Source organism: Acipenser ruthenus, chromosome 22 (genome assembly GCF_902713425.1).
Source record: "Acipenser ruthenus chromosome 22, fAciRut3.2 maternal haplotype, whole genome shotgun sequence".
NCBI lineage: Eukaryota > Metazoa > Chordata > Actinopteri > Acipenseriformes > Acipenseridae > Acipenser > Acipenser ruthenus.
The window spans coordinates 7348831-7371906 of record NC_081210.1 but is presented as its reverse complement, the minus strand read 5'-3'; the positions used below and the strand labels follow the sequence as shown (position 1 = coordinate 7371906).

Here is a 23076-nt window from a genome sequence, read left to right as displayed (position 1 = left end):
CGCAAACCAAGCGCTCCAACATGACTCTCACAGGGATATGATTCAGACGTTAAATGGGGTCAATAAACCTTAAATGTGTACTCCCCAAAACAATTCCTTACCCTTTACGTGCTTAGTGCTGTTTTTCACTCCTCAATACCATGAATCTCAAAGCTGTGATCTTATTCCCCAAAACAATGTTCTTGAACTCAGAGCATGCAGGTGGGTGTTCTGTAAAAGCTTTTGTTTATCTCTTGTTTTAATTGGCAGTTTTGTTTTTCACCTGTTAACAACTAGCTTCCTAACATGTTAACAAGTGCTATTCATTTTTGTTAATGTTAAGTCAGGTGGGGGGCTGCGTTAGTTTGACAGAAAAATATTTTTGTTGGTGTTAAATTCAATGTATTGTGCATTCCGAATTCCTTATCTTTGTTTGTTTGTTTCTTTCGGTGCTTGTGAATTAAGTACTCATGAAATCTAAGGGACAATGTTATTCTCTGACTCAAACACACCCTGCCATTCAGTCTGAAACATTCACTGACAGTTGTTCTGAATTGTGTAGAAGTTTTGTAACGGTTTGAACAATATTTTTGATGAACCAGAATTCACCAGATAAATCCTAAAATTCAAAAACTAGTTCTGAATCTTAACTGACCAGTTTATACCACGCTACACAAAGCCACCCCTGGATTCTGTTTTTAGGCCTTGCTGTGCAAGGCCTAGTCAGCTCTTTGCAAGCACTGTTGTAGATCTGCTTTCTTCTCAGAATGTTCTTTCTTCTCTAGTCTCAAATGTATAATACCACCCTGCTGTGCTGAGCATAGTTGGCAGAACTGCATACAGCTAGATTTATGAAGAATACTGTATACAAAATAACCTTTTCGTTGAAATGAAAGATTCCTCTTTTTCCCTGCGCTGATTTCTTTTCACGCAGAGAGGAGTACAGCGTTATACATCTAAAATAACCAAAGAAAAGTGTCATTGTGAAACTCAAGCATTCATTTTCACTTTATTATCTCATTGAAGATTATATTTTACTCATAGGCATTCAAATGCCTCTCTCATGTAGAATAATTAAGCAGTGGTATTTCAAAGCACTTTATTTTAGTTGACATTATTAACAGACCACAACATCAGGAGAGGCAGCCAATATGGAGGTAAATTTGAGATATTCATTTCAAATGTCATACTGCAGAGAGCATGCGGTTAAGACAAGGCCAATGTATTCAATAAAACAGTTCTAACATTTATACTTTAGAAATGAACTGTACCAGAATACATGATGACACCTGTGGTGTTGACATATCATTTATAAATTACAACAAAAAAAATCACCAAAAGTTAAAAACATTGAAATACAGTACAAAGTATATATCAAAGAAGACACTATCATCATTCCAAGCGTTTATCTTCTACATTTCTGCTTGAATATTTCATTAAAAAGATTGTATTATAAAGCATAAGGAGGTATTTTGCTATAATTCAGTATTAACATTTTCTTGCACTATTTTAATAGCAGCACTTAAAAAAAAATGCACCAGCAATGACCTCACATATGTAATTATCATAAAGATTACAGTTTATAATAGCCAAAAATACATATGAATCACACTGGAATAGCTGTTATTCATATAAATGTTTGTCCATTGTTTGAAAGCATTACGCACTGTCACAATGTACACATCATTATTAACACTCTCAATACTCTTAGGAACAGTTGCTGTGGTAACATTATATAACTTTTTGATACATTTTATTGTTGCACACATAACGGAAGACTCTGTTATACAGCTACTACTAGATTCAAGTCCCAGAGATACATCATGCTACAATATCATTCTTTCATAATTAATACAGGACTGGTTCTGAATACTTTGCAACAGAGACTGAGGAGAAAGAAAGCAGCAAACCAAAAGTCTCTTTAAATTCTGGCAACACTCCCATGCACAAATTCTGCGTCAGAATACAGACACATCACTGGTTGCCTTATCTTATTGAGAGTCTTATTAGCATAGAAATTACTTTGGAGGCAGGGAAGCATAGCACTTTTGCCCTTGCACAGGTAACAAGAGCAGCTATATTAGCATACAAAAAAAAATGCTGCCATTTTTTGATAAGATACATTTTTTCTCCTTATTATTCAGTGTGGATAGCATGCTAACTTTGCTTTCCTTTGCACTGCATTCTTATCAGGCTCTTCACTCTATCCTGCCTCAGACACAAAAGTTCAGTGAGGTTCGAAGCTGATAGCTGAACCAAGTCCATACACCATCATTTGCTCAGTCTTGCGCTTCCTAAGCGCTCAGCACTGCTTACTGGGACGAGTTTGGAGCAGTTGAGTGTGTTTTAGCATTCTGAAGGGTTGACTATATGAAACCTCAAATCGCTATCAGATGAAGAAAAGTATGTGATTACCCTAACCTCCGAGTAAATCCCAGAAATACAGCCATTGTGTTTAGGGTGCCTGAAAGACATTGCTTATCATTTATCTTAGAGCCTCCAATGAAAAAGCAAGACAATTAAACTGACAACATGCTTCCAGGGACCAAGCAATGCATGTCAGATGGCAAGATGGAGTTAGGGGGATGCAGCAAAACAACACAGAAACCTAACAAAAGCTGTATTCCCAAGGCCGGGTGATACATTAATTTACACAAACACTGCTGTTAAATGACTGGGATTTCTTTATCAAATTGAACACTTACTAGCTTGATATCACATCTAGTGTACATGTCTAACCTTCATTTCCAAAGCAAAGTATGTACATTACAAGGGAAAGAATTAAATTGCACATTTCTATCGGGTGAGGGTCCTCAGTCAGGCGGCCTAATGTTTTCAGAAGCTGATAACAGGTTTTGCAATTGCACTATACTTACATACACATGCTGAAACATAATAATAACACAATGTAACAGCATATGTAATTAAGCCTACATGTTACGTAGCGACAGTACTGCTTATTACTATTTAATGACGGCTACCCACCTCAAGCTTCTATAACCTTTAGGATGATGAGAATCATCAAAGACAGGCCCACTGCTGAATATCCGCTAGCCACGGAAAAATATTCTTTTTACTTATTATTTTCCTTTCTCTGATTTGAAACAAACCTTTTGTTTTTCATCAGTGTGAATATTCACACTCTCATTGTGCTATATAGCTTCCTGGAGCTGTGTGAAAAGGGTTCGTTTGCACAGCGCAAGTTGCTATTTTCAACTGTTACGATTTTTTGCTCTCTGCTAAATAAAAACTACAAAACAAAAATGTCTTGCATCGTAAGGTATTCGTAACTTTGGATGTGTCTTTGTGCATGCTTATAGTTAAAACATGCTTGTTTAGTTAACCTACTCTTTAACTAAATCCTGTGTACAGAATGTTATATATGATACCCTAACACTGATGTAAAGTCAACCATGATATTAGAAAACAAAAGGCAATTCAAATCACAGTAAAATCTCTGGTGCTGCAAATCCTTGTTTGGTAACTTATTAGAAGTTAAACCCAAGCATTTCAAAGTAAAATAATGTCCCTTCAGTTTGTGCTATAGGAAACTCCACTGTGAAAACCACAATAAATAGCAATTAGATCCTAATAAGCTCTTAGTAATTAACAGACACTAACCCCCTAAGGGTACCCACAGCCCCAACCCTCACAATAACCTCTCAATTAATCAGTTTGAAACTTTTTTAAAATTATTAATTATTCTATTACAGTCCTGAGGGATCTTAGCACATATGTCTTTGCTCATTAACACAGCCAGTTTGTGTCAATCTCTAGCTACACTGTAATTACACTGTAATTGCACATTACATAGTAATTGCATTGGAAATATACAATCGCGTCAGTAAAAACAGTGTAATAATCAAAGGCGCTGGCAACTGCAACCATTTTTTGTAATTGAGCTATTAAGCCTAAATTTAACAAGCAGCTGTGTAATTACTATTTTATTACAAGGCGATTAACCTAATGTAAAGTGTTACCAGTTTTATTTTTAAAGCTTGAAATATACATGCGCAATAACAATCTTTTTTTTGGAACGGTGCAATAAACCCTGTGGTTTCTGGGTAACTGCTTGCCAAGTCACATATTTAACAGAACCAAGCAGGATGTCAGGATGGGAAAGTACATTCTGGAGTTGCTTCCCCTAGAAGCCATTTTTATTGTTGGCTTTCATTTTTTTAATAAGAATTGATTTTAGCATTGCACAGTTCAGTTGTTAAGTTACAGTTGAAATATATACGGAGCATCAAAAGAAATCTCAGTGCACAGGTATGCTATAATTCAGACTTCAGGAAGTTGCATGCATCAGTTTAATTGCTGGAACAGTATTGTCCAACTTCCTAAGTTCAGCAGCCCCTGTGGTTGCTAATTCAGAATTGTGTGTAATAATTCACATGGTTGCATTTGCTTTGCTTCAATACTCCATGCTTGTTTTCATTAAAAAGGAGATTGCTTTTTAAAGGATTATACTTCCATAGCCAGGAATGGGCTTGGTATATGTCACAATTAAAGAAAAAAAGAGAGAAAAAGGATTAGAATCTAAGTTATTAAAAAATGTCACAGAGTGCCCTTTAACCATGAAACGTGCTCCTGTCAAGCTGTCATTTTTCGCACTGCAGATCCACAGCAATGCCACCAGACCTATAGTGCCGGAGGACAACACAGATCTGGCGGCTCCGCTGCAGAGCCACAGGCGCCCTATCGGCCACAGGGGTCGCTGATGCGCAGTGAGCCGTGGATTCCCCTGCCGACCTAAGCCCTCCCTACCCGGGCAGCACTCAGCCAATTGTGCGCCGCCCCCTAGGAACTCCCGGTCACGGTCGGCTGTGACATAGCCTGGATTCGAACCTGCGATCTCCAGGCTATAGGGCACATCCTGTACTCCGCGTGGAGCGCCTTTACTGGATGCGCCACTCGGGAGCATACCCGCTGTTCTTTACAATGGTTTGCTATGCTTTTACTTTGGTGTACAGCAGTGTGACACAGAGGCATTTCTAAATTCAGCATGCCGTGTAAATAGTTAATGAATTGTATATGCAGTTCTGGGTTGAGAGAATGCAGACAAAGTAAGAAAGGCTTTGTCAAACTTCACAGGTCTCCAGTATTGTCTGCATCGATTCATCCGGCACTCTGGTGTGGATATTGTTAGGAGACTCTGTGATCATCTGCTGGTTTTGATTACTGTGAATCCCCCAGGGCCAGCAGCACCAGTGCAGGCCAGCACTACAGGCCAAGGGATTTGTGAGGGATATCTGGGAAAAAAAAACATATTGCCTGGGGGACTAAAATGTGATCCGATCAAAAGCTGATCACTTCACACATTCATTCCAAGTTGCACTGCAAACGTGGTGGTGCATTGCATTAGTGTGTCACATTTAACTCCAGGTACAACACTCCACATTTAACAAGATATTAATGAGCATGCTTAATCCATTTGATGAAGCTTTTGTATATCTTTAGAAAATAAAGATATGCAAGTGTAAAGAATAGCTAGGGATTTAGCTTGCCTTGTCTTAAATATATATATCTGAAGTTGTTGTAAAAAACACTTAAATCGATACTATAATTGTACTGAGAATTTGTGAAATGTGCATATTCTATGCATGTATAGCAAACTTTTGGTATCATATACAGATGGTATTAAAAATAAGTAAGAACCCACAACATAGAGCCGTCTATTAAATTAATCTACATACCCCCGTTCATTAAATCATTAAATTAGGACCTTCCCTGACATTTTACTATATTTTTATGACAGAAATGCAATAAAAGGTTTGCCTGCCGTGTTACATGTCTGAGTTCCAGAACCTTGGCACTCCAGTATGTCATATAACATGTCAACCCAGCGAAACACAGATTAACATCTGATATGTCGTTCACTGTCTATTGTCCTTTACTAATCGGCTCCAATGGACAATGAATCTTCATATTCGTTTGGGATATGATGAATGTGCTTGATTTTAAGTACGTACAAACAACCTGAAGCTCTTACGTTTTCTGTGGATACGCTTTATTGCTTTATCATAAATTATACTAGCATTACCAATTATATTTGCTGCAGTCAGTTTGTGTTAGATTTCCAGCCCCCATATTCTCCTGGTTATACATAAATACATACCTACACACATAAATAAATGAATAAATAAAAACATAGTATACAATCTCATCTTTCATCATACTTTAGAAGCAGCTGCTTAATTCACTTTATAATGGTGATACAATTGTATGGTGTAAACTTACAATATACTATATATATACTATATATAGATAACTCTTTTTACGAAATATCCTGGAAGACTTCTAGATATCTTTGATTTTTATAAATGATATGCAAGTTATTAGGAAGAAACAAAAAACAGCCAACAAGTACTGTATTCAGCGTCAGCAGCGACCTTTGAACTTACTAAAATTAGACATCATAGTAAACTAAACAGGCATGCATAAAAGTTCACTTTTAGAATATACAGCATACTCATGTTTTTATTTATTTTCTTTTTTCCCCACCCCTAATAATGCTTCAATAAAAACTAGCTGAGGATATTAGTTAATGTCCGGCTGGAGGCGCTCATGTGTTTGTCAAACATACTGACCTAATCAGCCCGAATAGAAATATTTGGAAACTCTTTGCAACAAGTGTCATTAATTGAAATGTCATTATGTCAGTGTCAATTTCCATCTTTGAAAAAAAACACATAGGAATAGACGTTTAAGTACAAAATATCAGGTTATTGTTCATAAATAGCACTGGGAAAAGTTGAATACTTTCCCAAATTAAAACAGTTAGATACCTTCCATTTTACTTGCATGTACTTCAATTGAGGATACAGCCCATACTTTCTCATCTTACAACATGACAGTAATTTATCTCTATCAGACACTTATTTTAAAGCCTAATTTACATTATTATGTTTCTATATCCCCAGACACAACAAGATCTGGTTTGCACAATGGAAAGCTATTTCACACATGCAGGTACTGTACACAGATGGTGGCTGTAAAGGGACGTGGCCATTTTGCCTTCCTTCTGTTGGAAAAAACAAGTTACCGCTGAACACACCTCAGTCAGTCACACCTCAAAATGTATTTAGTGTCCAAATGGAAATGCAGTGTTCAGCTGGCTTTAATGTTATCCAAATGCTGTAAAACAAAAGTTGGTCGTATTGAACATAAAAATGGCATAACTACCAGCTTTGAAACTGCTCTGCAGAAAGTGTCCCACACCAAAATGACTAGGTGACTTTACAGCAACCTGGTATACACCTGACAATTAAACACCCCTCCCACCTTCAAAGAGAGTGCACTGCACCTTTAAATTGAAACGTTAGCAATGCCATTAGACCTCAATTACAAATTCAGGGTTCATGTAGGAGAATCCTGCAAACTCATCTTGGTCCAAGTTCATGATGAAAAGTTTGTCGGTGGGAGTGAGGTCTAGGGGCTGCTTGGTAAACTCCTTGTCAAAGTTTCCTGTGTCCCTCTTATTTTTCTGTTTCGGGAAGAAGAAAATAGATCATTAAAATGGAAGTGTTACCCTGTTTTCTTTTTTTTTTAATGACTATTTGTAATATTATGGTGTCCAGCTTTACAATGATTTGTCTATTTGTCTGTATGTCTGTCTGTCACTTTAGCATTGCTTGTAATAAAATTTAAAGACCATGTAAATGTACATCTTGCAGGATACAATAAGATGATGCACATGGCATAGGGGGTGACCCCAACATGTCCACAAATAGTAATCATGGTATAAAAAGAGCTGCTAATTTATTTGCTGTGTGAAAGCTTGATGTGTCAGGCCGTTGAACTGTACTCCACCATTGATGATCCCTGATGATGATGATGATCATCATGTTTTAATCCTCTGCTACGTCCTCCAATGGTCTAGTCTTCCAGGCATTGGCAAGGATTCCTGTGGTATGAAACTTCTGCATGAGATGTCAAAGTGTGCAGGGACCTCCGTAGGCTGACGTGCGCACATTTTTGAAGAAGTGTACCACTAAGGCAGTGTTTCTCAATCCATGCGAATTTCTGAGGTAATAACAGACCACCAGTAACCACTTCATTGACTTTTCTATTGTATTAACTTAGGTAATAGCAATGCATCTGTCATTCAGCCTGTTTGACTGCTATTGTAATGTATTGGGTGCCACCATGAGTACAGTGTACAGTATATTAAGAACCACTGCAGTAGGGCAACCTGCTGTTACAGGGTGTGCATATATTGCCAACAAATAGCGGTAGCCAAATAATCTTGTTGGCCATCATTTGGTGTCTCTACTTGCCAAGTTTAATTTGCAGTTAATGCTTATTTCTACAATATCAATGCAGTGTGGAGTGGTTTTACAGTACCGTAGGGGGGAAAAGGGGCAGTGTCGGACTTGTAGGAACTGATGGATAAGGTGCCTGTGAGCCAACCCAAGCGTTGCTGTAGTAAAGTTTTGCAGAGTTTATATATGACAAACCTGGAGGGGATCCCCATGGGTGATTCAGAAGAAAATCTGTAATCATTAGCTCGTGCTGGTAAGTGGAGGGAGGAGGTTATGCCCAACAGACAACCAATATGACTTTAGAACCATCTGTTGAAGGTAATTTTAGCTACAATTTAGAAACTAGAATTTCATGCATCTGTTCACAGCTTCATGTCAACTGTGGAGCGGCTCTGTCAGCTTAGGAAGTAAACATGAACAATGAAAAGAAATGGCTTGCTGACAGTGCCTGATAATTGACAGAAATTTCCATGGTGCTGAAACTTTCCCATTGTTCTCATCAGTTTATCTGAATATGAGATGTCCGCTTTAGAAGAAAACTAAAATTGCACAAAAGTATATGTAAGACAGACAGAGAGACAGACGTGTAGACAGACAGTAAATGGGCAAGAGTCTTGTACTGCATTCTAAATTGGTCTTCACGGTTTGTTTTTGTAAGCAGGAACAAGAACACAATGTCAATATCTCTCACCCACCAACTACTTGAACACAAAACCGGCAGATGGCACATCTATATATGCAATACAGACAACAGATTTAATTCACATTTAAGGCTTCTATATAATTATTTTATACATCATGTTGGAGTTGCTTGATAATTATGAGCGCTGCATTTCCTTTTCATCATACAGCACTTGCAATATGGGGTAAGTACAACATTTGTACTTGCATGATAGCATAATTTAAAAAGCTGGTCTTTGGGTAGGTTTTTTTTTTTTTTTTTCCCCAATACTGATTTGTAGACTTAAGTGTTACAATGAAAGGATACGGCTTTATGTAGTATATTGTTCCTCATTTTATTTCCTTTCGCTATATCTAATTTAAAAAATGTGGGTTATTCATATTCACTACCCAGAAGAAAGTGTCCAGCAGTAAATGGCTCACGAGTGTTACATAGATGTACTGCACAGTACAGCACATGTATGAAGTCATGCAGACGAGTGAATGAACTGCACAGTACATACTGTATATGATACATGTCTGCATTAGCAGTATCCCCGGGGAAAACTTTGTATATTAGATGGTTACATTCATCTCAGTTGGATACTGTATACCCCTGGACACCAAAACAATACAAAATAAGCCTGTTTGGTTATATTTAAGGTTGTATTTTTTTCACAGTCATTTTTTAAAATTATTTTATAGTGTTGTCATGTTCAAAATTTGATCATTTTCTCTATAGTTATTATACAACAAACATTCCTACATACTGTATTTAAATGCTTACCTGAAAAACAGCAAACACTAAATTGTGGAATATTTAATTTTTTATGTCCACCTTTTAAAGACATTCTATTTTCCCCTTTCTTTTACTGGACAGAGCAATCTTTAGCAGAAATATTTCCCATCTTTGATGCAACTTTTTCGTTGAAGACATTTTAAAGAAATCGTTTACCGGAAGCAAACTAAACCAGCTGCCAGGTTCCTAAATGCAGTGTAACAGGGAGTGCGTCAATAGGGCAAAGCCAAACGTTTGCTGTATTTACTTAAGTGATAAATATGTATATTTACACTATTCTTTCAGAAATGGGTATTTACTCAGGGAACTACATATTACACAACAATGGGTTCATTTCAAGGAGATAATCGTGAAAAAAATTAGTTATAAATGTATTGTGGTATGCAGTACATTGATAGAGCCCAATAGAAATGATTAAATTTCAGTCTGTATGCATGCGTTTTGGTTTTTAGTGATTTAAAAAAAGGCAGAGGATAATAGATATTGGTTTATAAAATGGAAGTGTGTTCAGTGTGAAAAAGAAACAACATTCCTAGTCTAATATGGTGTCAAATCTCTGTAAAATCACCTTTTACTGTTTAGTCGGTCTGTTTTGATCAGTTAAATTAAATTTGGTAAAAATGTCAAACAGCAATCCAGAAAAGTTTCCTGAATATCAACCCTGAATGAATTAATCCAGATATCCTGCATGAGTTAGTGAACCGGTCCCACAGTAGTGACTCAAATGTTTATTATTGCAAAATAAATGTTTTAAACCAAATAAAAATCTACCAATAACTTTTAAATTAGTTTGATATGTATATTTTATAGGTAAAAAAAAAAACGTAGGACACCAGCAACCCCTGTAGACTGGGCAGGCGCCTGCAGGCTTGTCTGTAAACTGCCCAGAGCTGCGTTGTCCTCCGACGCTGTAGCTCTGGGCTGGCTGCATGGCGGGCCTGCAGAGTGAAAAGAAGCGGTAGGCTGACGGCACACGCTTCAGAGGACAGCGTGTGTTCATCTTTACCAATCCCAAGTCAGCACAGGGGTAGTTGTGGTGAGCTGAGCCTAAATGCAATTGGGCATTTCAAACTGGGAGAAAAACGGGGTAAACATGTTTAAAAAAAAATAAATTCTAGATTGTAGGTCCTAGTTTGCGTTTCATGTCTAAAATTGATATAATTTAACAAAAGAGCTACAATTTACATCTCAAATATATTAACTGAATTTGTGGCCCTTAGAGTTAATTCCACAACCTCACAGAAATCTATTTGAAAAAAGAAATCTACAAGATTACAGCTGTATACACATTATAATCCATGTACAGTTTTTGCACTGAGATTGACTCTGCGTAGATGAGGGCAGCTGTTTTATTAGATAGCAAGAACACAACACAGTGGGAATGGGGATTATAGAGAGCATAGCTATTAGAAATGTTTTTTGAAGTTGTTTTCCCCAATGTTTTGTTAGCTGAACTAACATATTCACTCTTCTCCAGATCATTGTGAAGTTGAATTCATTTTAGAAGCTTGTCAAAGATTAGCGTCACACATACACACTTTTCTCACATGCTCCTGGATGTAACAACATGTGAGTCGAAAGATTTAAAACATATCTGCTCTGTGTGTCACTTCTTTGAGCCAGGGAGAACAATAGGTGGGATGACAGAATACCTGTCTCACATTCCATCAGCCATTCCCCAGCCCTGCATTCTGCTGAGCAGCAGATACATTTTAGACTACTGCTGCAGTATTTTATATATATAAAATAACACATTCAAAAGCAAGACATTTTAACCACAATATCTGTTTTTTTCCCCTCCCAGCTTATATTTATTAGCTGCTTGCAATTATTGCACCGTAAGGGACTATTTAATTTTTGTACCAAGGAAGAAAAACACTTTCTGCTGAATCGTCTAAGCTAATCTTACTATAGTTTAATTATAACCTTGATTCTTTAATTTCTTCCTCTATGTATGCACTGGCTTTTCAGGAAAACAGATTAAAGCTCAGTTGTATGTAGGAGCCAATTCTCTGTTAAGAAGCGCAGAATGGCAGTGTCAGACGGTGACCTGTTTTCAGCTGATAAGCCTCAGACACTTATGATAACCAGTTGATTTTAATTTTAGGCTCTTACATTCAGAATTAATTAGCATTCATGTGCTAAGTGAAAGTAACAAGGAAATGCCAAACCAGAAAGTGAAATCTAATGAGGAACTAATAATAATAATAATGATAATAATACTAATACTACTACTACTACTAATAGGTAGTAAATAGGGTTTTGAAATGTGATATAATACTAACTTTACACATTTAAAACTAATATTTTAATAGGTTCAAATCTGCTGAACAAATATGATCAATTAATAGGTACCCTACAGAAAACATGAGCTATCCAGATAATGATGTAACAACTTCCAGTATTATCTCAATCAGAAACTTCCATGAGTTTTAACTCCATTTTCCACCAGCTCAGAGCAGTGGACTTTGACAAGCTTAAATGACACAATTAAACTCAACAGTACCTTTATTGGTTTTTATATCTGTTTAATTACTCTGTTACTTGTAAGTTTAAAAAAAGCAGCACTTAATTTCAACTAGATAATAACTGGACAGGGTAAAAAATGGTACTGCTGTTATAGAAAGGCAGAATATGGTATTTAATCCTGCATTGCCCAAGTATTTTTTTTACTGTATGTATGTATGTATGTATGTATGTATGTATGTATGCAAACCTGGCAGCAGGTTTAGTTTGCTTCCGGTAAATGATTGAACACACTGCATAGAGCTGCGCGATTTCTTTAAAATGTCTTCAACGAAAAATATATTAGAAATGTTTCTGCTAAAGATCACTCTGTCCAGTACAAGAAAGGGACATTTCACATGCCTGTTCCTGCTGTTTTTATTTTGTTTGATAATTCACTGATGGTGAAAATACTGTAGAATGTCTTTAAAAAGGTCAACATAAAAAACGAAATATTCTACAATTTCGCATGTACTGTTTTTCAGGTAAGAATTTCAATATTTAGGAACATTTGTTTATAATAACACTAAAGAAAGCTATATGTCTAAACACTTTTCTTGTTAACATTTTTATCCTGTTTTAAAAGATGAATAAAACAAAACACATCACGACATTGGCAAAATATAACATACCTGTTCAAGAGAATAATCTGTTTAATTATATTTCATATTTTATTTTCTGGAAAATACTTTGGCACATTAACAGCAGTTTAGTTAAGCAAACACAACAGCCTAATATCATTGAAGTGCTATTTCTCATATATTAAATCACATCTGTTAGTTTTTCATGCACACAGCGTTTGTTTTTTTGCAATGCTAAAACCAGACCGCTTCATCAGAGTTTAGAAAAAAAGACACAAAATGATCTATAAACATTTTTTTTTTTAAATTTGAATTTTTACAATACTGTAAAGGCTCACACATAAAATATGACCACTTTGTATACCAGAGATCCACTGAACATAAATTTGACAATTTTTTTTAACTGCATATAAATTCTTTGAGACATTTTACACAAAAAAAGAAGGAAAAAAAAAACATTAAAGCCCTACTCTAAACCACACACCAGTTTTGGCAGAAACTAGACACAATAATCATTTAGCAAAACAGGCTGCCATCTATCATCTAAAAATCTTTAAATATTTCCATTTAAATCGTTTCAAGGGTGACCACTTATCTTCGAATGCTAGAGATCTTTGAAATTCCTGATAAAGTGGTTCTGAACTCAAAGCTGGTAAAGAAGACAATCACTGCACCAGAGACCCAGCCTGCATTGTTCCAGCAGCTGACTGTGGCAGTGGGCATGTAGCTGGAGTTTCCTGCTCCTGACTGGCAGCTAGAGATTTGTTTCTGGTACAAGCAGATAAATGTCCACACCAGCAACATTAGATCCAAGAACCTGCAATCTGAACTTTCTCACTTTTCATCATTTCACAGCAGTGCTTACCAATCCTGGCCCCTCAAGGACCACTAACTAACAGCCTAGGTATTGGTTTCAACCTTGTCACTAAAATAATAGCTTATTAAAATACACACTGCTCAGTGCCAACTCTCAAGAGATATTATGTGCCAAAGAAAGCAGATTACAAATAAATATTGAGATCCTGGTTAAAACAAACACCTTCAGACTGGTAATGATCCTGAAGGGCTGGCAATGGGAGACGCAGTTATACAGCAATGCTACGTATATATATATACAAGCTACAGTACTTGAGCACCACTACAGAAATATACTAGAGTCGCACCACTAACAAATGTATACCAAACAAAAATGTGCCTTTTTAACATGCTTGAAAATTAATTAATTAAATTAAAAAAATTAGTAGTATTATAAATTTCATCCTAGCTATCTCACAACTTAATTTCTTTTAAAAGCAGCTCATGCATTATATTAGGGTGTTTGTTTTACAGCTTTTTGTCCTGCAGAGACGCTCCAATTAGCAGAACAATTAAAAAACATTGACTTAATCCCAGAACTGGGTCAAGGTCAGAGGGCCAACAAAAAGGAAACGGCCGAGTCACTCAGTCGCTCAAAAATCAATGGTGCTGTTGAATGATCTAGGTTCATAACTCCAGTATGCTGAGCCTAGTATATGCAGATGAAAGGGAACCTGGAAAAATGTCTATGCAATGCTAATTGCATAGGGAAGCATAGCGGTTTGGAGAATGGGGGGGGGGGGGGGTATGCTTGGTACTATGAGGAAGAATTAATGATGGCATTGATAACACAGCTTATAATAATCGTATAATACATTCTTGTATTATGATGTGGTCACCCTGTTCGTTGATAGTTCTGCCTTTTGATAAAGTAATACAATGGAAAAAAAAATCAAATAATAAAAATCAAATGTTGATCACAAATTGTTTGAGAGATGGTCCAAAAAACAAAGGCATTTCATTATTTCATTCTTTTTTTCAATTATAATTTTCTTTTACTTTAGTATCTTTGTTTACACATTGATTTGCGAGCCCATGCCTTTGTTTTTTTTTTCTCTTAATGCTTGACATCAAGATCATTAAAACTGAGGGTTAATATAGGAAAAGCCCTCAAATTCTGCTTGGTCAAGATTCATGATGACCTCCTGGTCAGGTGGTGTTAACACTGGAGGATGGCGAGTGAAAAACCGGTCGAAGTTTTCAGCTTCTCGGCCACACTGTAGGGAGGAAAAGAAAAGAAAGCATGTGGTGGGTGGGGTGGAAACAAAAGAAAACACGGTCAAAGAAAAAAATAAAATAAAAATGTAACCAGTAGGTGCAGGAGCCTACCCAATCACAGAACAACCAAAGCCCAGCATCATAAATAAGAATATGAAACAGAATCCACAATCAGCAATTGCGGATACTCTGCATGCTCAGAGAATATGTATGAGGGTTCTGTTTTGTGCAGCGTTATGAAAAATGAACCAAGTTAACCATCTCATTAGCCATTTACTCCCCCCTTGTCAATGACTCTGGAGGCTCCCTGCCTAGGTAGCAGTTTCTAATTACATCTTCTGACAATCAGCAATTGAGATAAGATTCCGAAAACAGTAATGCTGCTTTTTGTTTCAACCCTAATGGTTTCCCTTTCACACGAGGAGTGCAAAGACCTTGATAAAGCCGAATCATAAATCAAGGTTGCTGTCGTTCACTGCTCATATAGTTTTGTGTGTTGTTGACTGCCCAGCATACTGTATGTCTCCTATGCCTGGGTGTCTTCCAATACACATACATTAGTTCTACTGTATTATAATAATCTGACCCCTTCTAAACTGGGCTGCACATTACGAGCCCAGAAAACTTCCATACAGCTTCCACTCCTAAAGATGAGAGCCTCTCTCTGTCCCAGCAGATTCCAGGGGCAGAGGTGCGCGATTGTGCAGGTCAGAAATCGTTAGATAATTTTCATAACCATGGTTACCTGAAATAGAAACGTAACCATTACCGTATGGGTGTTTACCTCTTAAAGAACAGAAACCTGAATAATATGTATCAAAGCTGCTTGACGAGCATGTGATGCAGTCATGGCCCGCCCCCGAGGACATAAAAGTACTGCATTCACAGACATCAACATCATTTTTCCTTCAGGACTGCTGCAATCACGGATGCAGTGACCTTGAAGGTTAATGGTTACATTTCTATTTCAGGTAACGTTCCCTTTCAAGTATGAAATGTAACCATTATCTTATGGTTGAGTGTACCAAAGTCGTCGCAAGGGCAAGACTGCAGAATGACTGGAATGCTACAATGCTAAGCCAAGAGGCTGCCTTGTGTGTAACCATATGGAACCCCAGTAACAAGTAGCTAGGGCTAAAAAAATTGAGGGAGAAACTCCCCTCTATGCCTGTGTTGTAAGGGTCGACTGGTGACAGAGAAGACCTACTGTATCCCTCTCTTTGCACTCATTGCATCACAATACTTACAGTAGCATTTGTATATATTCTTTTCTGACAGCTTCTTTGCAATCAGGCATGTCCTTACAGGGCAGTAAGGAAGTACCCATAGTCTGATTAGTGGCCCATAAAAAAAAAAAAATATATATATATATATAAAAACACTTTCTTTACAAAACAGTATTTCACTTAAAATAAAATGCAAAACCTGAATCCTTAAAACGTACCCTATATGCTTTACGTTCCGAGTGATCAGCTCACCTTAAAATGATTCACCCCCCAAAAAAACCCAAACAAACAGACATTTGAAAAGCTAAGCTCCTTGCTCTTCAACACAACATCTTTTGGAACAGCTGGGTTTCCTGCTGAATCAAACACTCTTCCCATTCCTTTGATCCAGCAGGAATAAAATGCATGTAAATGCTTTTCAGAAATCAATCTGAACTGTTTTGCAATTCAGCAACAGTGCTGCTGGTGTTTAATACCATCAACAGGTATTTTATTAAATTACAGCCTTTTTCTTTCTCTGCGGGGTGCTGAAGTGACAGAATCTGCTAAATACTATTCAGTCTGTAAGTGCTGGTACTCAAGCTGCCTCTTTAGATGAACTGTTTAAACATATTCAATTAATGATTTAAATTCCAAATGCTTTCAAATGATCACTTGACTCCTGGATAGCCAATACAAGCTCCAGCTTTTTAAAGATCTTTGGTGGCTGCTGTTCTAGATGCTTTGTTTTTCCCCCTGTTCTTGTTTCAAATGTTTCTCAATTAAATATGGAAGGAGACTTTCTGTAAGACATGATGTTCTGTTTAAAGTTTAACATATAGTATAAATATGGATTGGGAAATGAGTAGAAAATGTCTTCCAAATTCAGCAAATAGAGTATCACTGATGTAGAACTACTGCATAAAACATTGGAGTCTATTTTAATGATCTAAACAGTGGCAGATCCAAATACTATCACTTTAACTGTGCAAAAATCTTCCAGGCGGTAATTTACAGACTCACTTTATACAACTATTACCGATAAAAATACAGTGAAATGAGGTTAATACATTTTAGGGCAGCGGTATTAAGATCCATTAACTTGTTAAAATAGACACTAGATATTTAAATGATATGTTGGATATTACAGTACCAGCTTAATTTGCCTAAACTATAACAAATTAAGCATTTTAATCCATCAATATTCCCCTGATGGGAAATTACCTGTAAATTCTGGGCATCAGCTTGTTACACAGTGCATTACAATGGTAATTAATTATCATAAAGTTGCCTGATATTTTTAAAGCAGGGAATGGTTTGCAATAAGTGCTTTAGATTCTATCAGATCTTGAAACTGAAGCAAAAGTTTTTTGGTGTCCTTACAAATATACCTGTCAGGGGTGATTAGCCTCACCTGGCTGGCAAAAACTAGGGGAATGGAGGCTATTAACAGCACATATCTGACAGGGCTAGGGCTACAGACTTATTCTGTAGCAAGCGCAAACTTCATCCCCTTTTTCTCTGAAAGAATGAAAAAATTCAAACATATAAAGTACTGTAACGCTAGCAACAAACTACTTTAACTTAGCACTTCACAGTTAAATTATAGCTTTTTGTTTGAGACGTTTCTATAGTTTTGTAACATGCATATTGTTTTATTTCTTTTAGAAAATATGCTGCACTCACTTCAAAACAGTGGCCGTTGTGTACCTACAGAATAGAGTATTGCCATCCGTATATCTGATCTCTTGCTTATTTAGTATGTATGTATGTATGTATGTATGTATGTATGTGTATATATATATATATATATATATATATATATATATATATATATATATATATATATATATATATATATATATATATATATATATTATAATTTAGTTAAGTGCATGATACATATTTAAATACTATATAGTACACATACATTTAGTCCCTTCAGATCTGTAGGCTTGTGTAACCTTTTCAAGTATTGGAAACATTGAAACAATAATAATAATAATAATAATAATAATAATAATAATAATAATAATAATAATAATAATAAACACCTTCATTGCTTCTTTCTCGTAAAGACGCCGACATATCTGAATTTTGTTCATCGCGGTTTTCTTTTGAAACTTCTCCAATCACGTGAAAATAATTTGTTATTTTCCTCATCTTGGTTTTCAAACTGTCTGGAAACGAGTAGCCATCACACTGATAAATCAGTGAAATTGGTGGGGTGTGGGATTTGTAGTTTTTAATGTGTGATTAACACAGAAAAATCACATTTATTTTTTATAGTCAACCTTTCGGAGTTTCTAGTGGCACACGTGCGCCTAAATTAAAATTTACGTTCGTACAAGCACATTTATATTCGCAAATCAGTAGCACTCTAGAGCCCTGTCGTTATGTTGTTTTGTTTCTGATTTCATTCCTGAGAATAGTAGTTAATATTACTGAGGTGTACTTGCTGCTCTCTGTGTTATTATTTTCTGTAAAACATTGATATCCTGTCAGTTAAGAAAAGGCTTCATGCAAAAGTTTGTTTTAACGTTGTCTTGTATTGTCATATTTTCTACATTTTCTTTAAAAATTCTCAAATTAATAAATCGAAACCCGGATAGTAAAAAGACACCCGGGTAGCGTTGGGTAATTTAAAACCCGGGTTTTAGGGTACCCGTGCCGACCTCCAATAGCTATCAAAGCTAATGAAACAACTTGAACCACTCCAGCTTTGTATGGCTGTGCCAATAACCAGCAGTAACCTCAGCTTGCTTTTGCTCACTTTTCATCTTTGGGGACCGAATCAAGCATGATCTTCCGCTTTTACTCCTTATCTCGAAGATGCAAGCAATACAAAATAAAGACCACAGAGAAAACAGCAGCTTTCATTATTTAAAAGTGGCTCTGCTAATCTCTATACAACGTTGTAATCCACTTTATCACACTCTGCCGAAGGTCATCGGCTGCGACCACCCCCCTCTGTTTAATAGCCTGGCTTTAAATCCCAGACAATGATCTTTAAAGGAGTTATCGGGAAAATCAAATCACGGAAGCCAAAAAACACTTCACTGTGTCTGGGCCACTGAATCAGTGCATTATAATTTACCTGGATTCTTTTTTTTTTTTTTGTGGGACATAAAGCCAGTTATTTATCACACAACCTTGATGCTGATGTTTTACCTTCTTTAAAATCCATTTGCCTACTAACAACCAGATACAAACCCGTACCCATTTACTGTATTTAATTTAATGCTGATTATACACCTATTGACAGCATTTCTTAATTTCGACGTTGAAAAAACGTAATACATTATTTCGATTATTTTTGTCATGTCTGGGAGTTTGCAGGCAGTAATCGATGCAGTTTATGACAGATTGCTCTGCTGTGGTTAATATTTAATTCACAGGTTTTTGTTTTTCTGCTCAGAGAATATTAAAATGGGTTAAAGGTGTATTTTATATTATTTAAGGAAATTGTTATAAAAGTTTCAGTTTGGAATATTGTGTAAATAGTATTTGCAGCTTTGCAAGCATTTTATAATGTATATATATATATATATATATATATATATATAGACACACACACACACACACACACACACACACACACACATTATGTGTGGGCATTGCACAAGGAGCAGGGCTCAGGAAGACAAAAAAAATGTCCGTCCAGAATAAGTCTCGCTATGAAGACTGCTCCTGTTGCATGATATTTTACTCACTTCAAACACACTCATCAATGCATTAAAACTAGCACATTGACATGGTGCTTGTGTTGGATCTGGCTGTGTTGCTACTGAAAGTGGGGCAGTGGGGTAAACCCTGCTGTAGCATTATCCAGTCAGTGGGACAGCAATCCAGCATCCTGCAATTAATCGAAGGGAAAAAAAAGACACTGCATACAGGCACTCGCAAACCATACTAATTAGAATCAACAAGAGAATGGCAGGCTATCAAAAGAAGCAGAGGCTTGGTAACACGCTTTTACCATTAATACTAATCTTTAACCTCTGCATTAACACAGCACTGTTTTAAACACTGTCCAAAGCTGGCAATGCAAATTGACTCTGCTGGGGGATATTTAGTGAGGAAGTTGTCTGAGTGAAGTTATCCAGCAACAAACTCCCCATCCTGAGATGTACTGCTTTCCGAGAACATTTCGGGGGACCATTCTGTCTTGCTCATTAACATTTGTAGCATAATTTCTAAAGAGGAGACCATTATCTATTCGGAGATACCAAGATATTTAGTAAGTAAACAGGCTGAGTGAGGAAAAATGGGCCTTAAAATCCACACCCCTAGTCTGGCCGCAAATCATTTGTTGTTGCCATAATATTTATTAAAAGAGGTAAATAAAAAAGTTCCTGGCGAGTGCATGTTCCAGTTTGCAATGATTAGGGCAGAATGAAAATCATCCAATGCAGTATGTGAGAATGGAAACTGAAATCATAACTGTCCTGTTGCAGTCAACATGATAAAGGTTAATGAAGAAAGGGAGCAGTGAGCAAGCAGCTTGGGGTTCCTACAGCTCTCACAGAGATCAGCAGCAGTGTCAGACAGGAGGGACTGCCAGTGATAGTCCCTCAGATTGAAGTGATTACTCTATTACTCTGGGGGAAAAGATACTGTCCACCTACTAAAATCACACGCTTTTACCACTCGCAGGCACAAAAATGTGTATTTTTCTAAATGATCGCACACCAAAATAAACCCAGCAATCACCAATTCAACTAGTTTCGCTTTTTTTTTTTTTTAAGGCTCTATCACACATGCTTACCATACAGTTAAAAGTATCAATTAAAAAACAAATTTAATCTATCAATACCTTTTGCTTCTTTTATTTCATTTTGCAACAATGCTTTTTTTCCCCTTTGTTTGTTTAATAACGACCTACCAGCATGAATAAGAACATGCATGAATGATTGTCCGTATTAAGCAGCAGGTTCTTCAGGAAGAAGCATTCTACTCACATACAGAACACTGTCACTCAGGAGCAGGCCCCGCAGGCTCTCATTTCACAATGCACCAAACACAAAACACCTGCGAAAGGAACCTTAAATGCACTGGAAACGTTAGACAAACCTTTCGGAACGATAAAAGAATAACATAGCTATCAACCACTGACGATGCATGCTTGATTAAAATTCAGGGCAGGGCTTTATTAAAAAATAAAAATAAATAAATACATTCATGAATTAAGCCATCATCATGAACTGTGTACCGCAAAGAGGACTAAACAATCAGTGGTCACGGACACCACATTTAGTAACCATGCCACCAATGACGATGCTGCAAACACTAATCAGTGGTAATCCGGGTTTATTAACGAGGAGACACACAGAGCACACATCACTTACAGCCTTGGGCTTGAAGGGCGGCTGGACCTCCTTGTTCTCCAGCTTCTCCCAGTCTATGTAGCGGAAGAAGGCGTGCTCTTTGATGTCACGCTCCCCCTCTGGCCCGCAGCCCAGTCTCTTCCCAGGGTGCTTGGTCATCAGCTGCAACAGGAAGAACACAAGAGGTTAAATAGAACTGGCTGGGGGAAAAGTCGTATTCATTCCATCGATAAATACAACCTCAAAAGTTTACAGTTATGGTATTCTACGTAGCTATTCAATCAAAGTTCAAGTCATATTATAGGAGCACTGATCAAGCAATGGCTGTACCAAATCAAGTTTAATAATCTCTAAGGTTTTGTGACTATTGACCTTCAAAGGCTTGCAGAACATAAGCAGCAATAATAATAATAATAATAATAATAATAATAATAATAATAATAATAATAATAATACACAAACAACCTCTGTTTTTTTTTTAAACAAAATTGAGATTCGGGTCCAGTTGGCCAGTCACGCTGAGGATAGTATTAAATTACATGTCCACTTAAAGGGTAAGTTTCACCCTATATACAAACCTTTGCGTGTTGCAAGCACTCAATATGACATATTTTATATATATATATATATATATATATATATATATATATATATATATATACACACACACAGTATATATATATATATATATATATATTTTTTTTTTAAACGACTCGTGGTGACCAATATAGAACGAAAATGTCTGAAATGTATCAATAATTCCGGAAACTGCCGAGCATGCTCCGAACGCTTACTAAGTCTCAATGACGTCAGTTTGAGTACCCTACAGACAAACAGTGCTCACACGGATCATGTTTTCACCTCACGCAAACAGTTCCGTGCCGCTTCCTGCTTCATTGAGTCACGGACGATAATTATGAGTATCGATAAGAATTTTTCAACGCAATAAAATTCTCTGCCCAAAAATTATTGTGATTATCGATACTGGTGATTATTGTTCCAACCCTACAGTAGAGAAGAAAAATACCTTCACCGTTTGATATACAAGCCGGATCCAATGCAGGTTTCTGCAGTACACAGCCTGTTTGTTCTCAAACTGACGGCACCGGCACTAGATCGCGTTGTTTTTTGGTTGGGCTGCTCGGGAGAGTTAAGCAAAATATGTTGTCAACAAAAAACGTATTTTACATGCTACTTACACTTTAAGAAGCGTTCATACAACTGTACTAATTCCCTAATTTCAACTCCTCTATCCACTAAGAGACACCGACACCAACAGCGGTTAACAGCTCTGCTTGTTCCAGGAAAGTGATTTCGAGCACCACTTTGTAATCATACGTTTGGGTGCACCTAGCAATCTGGAGAAAATTGTAACAAATCGCTGGTTGTGGTGCCACTGCTGTTGCTACAGGAGGACCCCGGAGTCTAAGCCCCCTGTAAAATTAAAATGTTCAAGCAGACAGCTTTGTCTTCTTGAACTCCCCTCGGGCTCTCCCAGGCTTGTTTCTGTGCCAGTACTGATTAAAATACTCATCTGTATTCAGAAAACACTCTGAATTATTTACAATGGGGGGTTCTTTAAAGGACATTGGCGTGCCTAAGGATTAAAACTCCATCTCCTTGCAGTGGTGTCCTTTTACAAGAGCACTAAGCTTTTTAGTTAAAAACCTATCCTCCTTAAAT

At 36.8% G+C, this 23076-nt stretch overlaps 1 protein-coding gene across 2 annotated transcripts in view; it reads right to left on the bottom strand.

Moving 5' to 3' along the window:
• Nucleotides 1-1033: 1033 nt before the first annotated feature.
• LOC117431125 (protein kinase C beta type) overlaps nt 1034-23076 on the bottom strand; it is a 117146-nt gene continuing 95103 nt past the window's right edge. The window contains exons 16-17 of one of the 2 annotated variants that reach the window (XM_034051765.3): nt 21415-21555; nt 1034-7465 (exon numbers count right to left, since the gene is read on the bottom strand). In XM_034051765.3, coding sequence (XP_033907656.3) covers nt 7313-7465; nt 21415-21555 — 294 coding nt within the window. In that variant the 3' untranslated portion in view covers nt 1034-7312. Of the gene's footprint in view, nt 7466-12859; nt 14861-21414; nt 21556-23076 lie in introns of those variants that run through there. The other variant, XM_034051766.3, reaches the window with a different exon arrangement.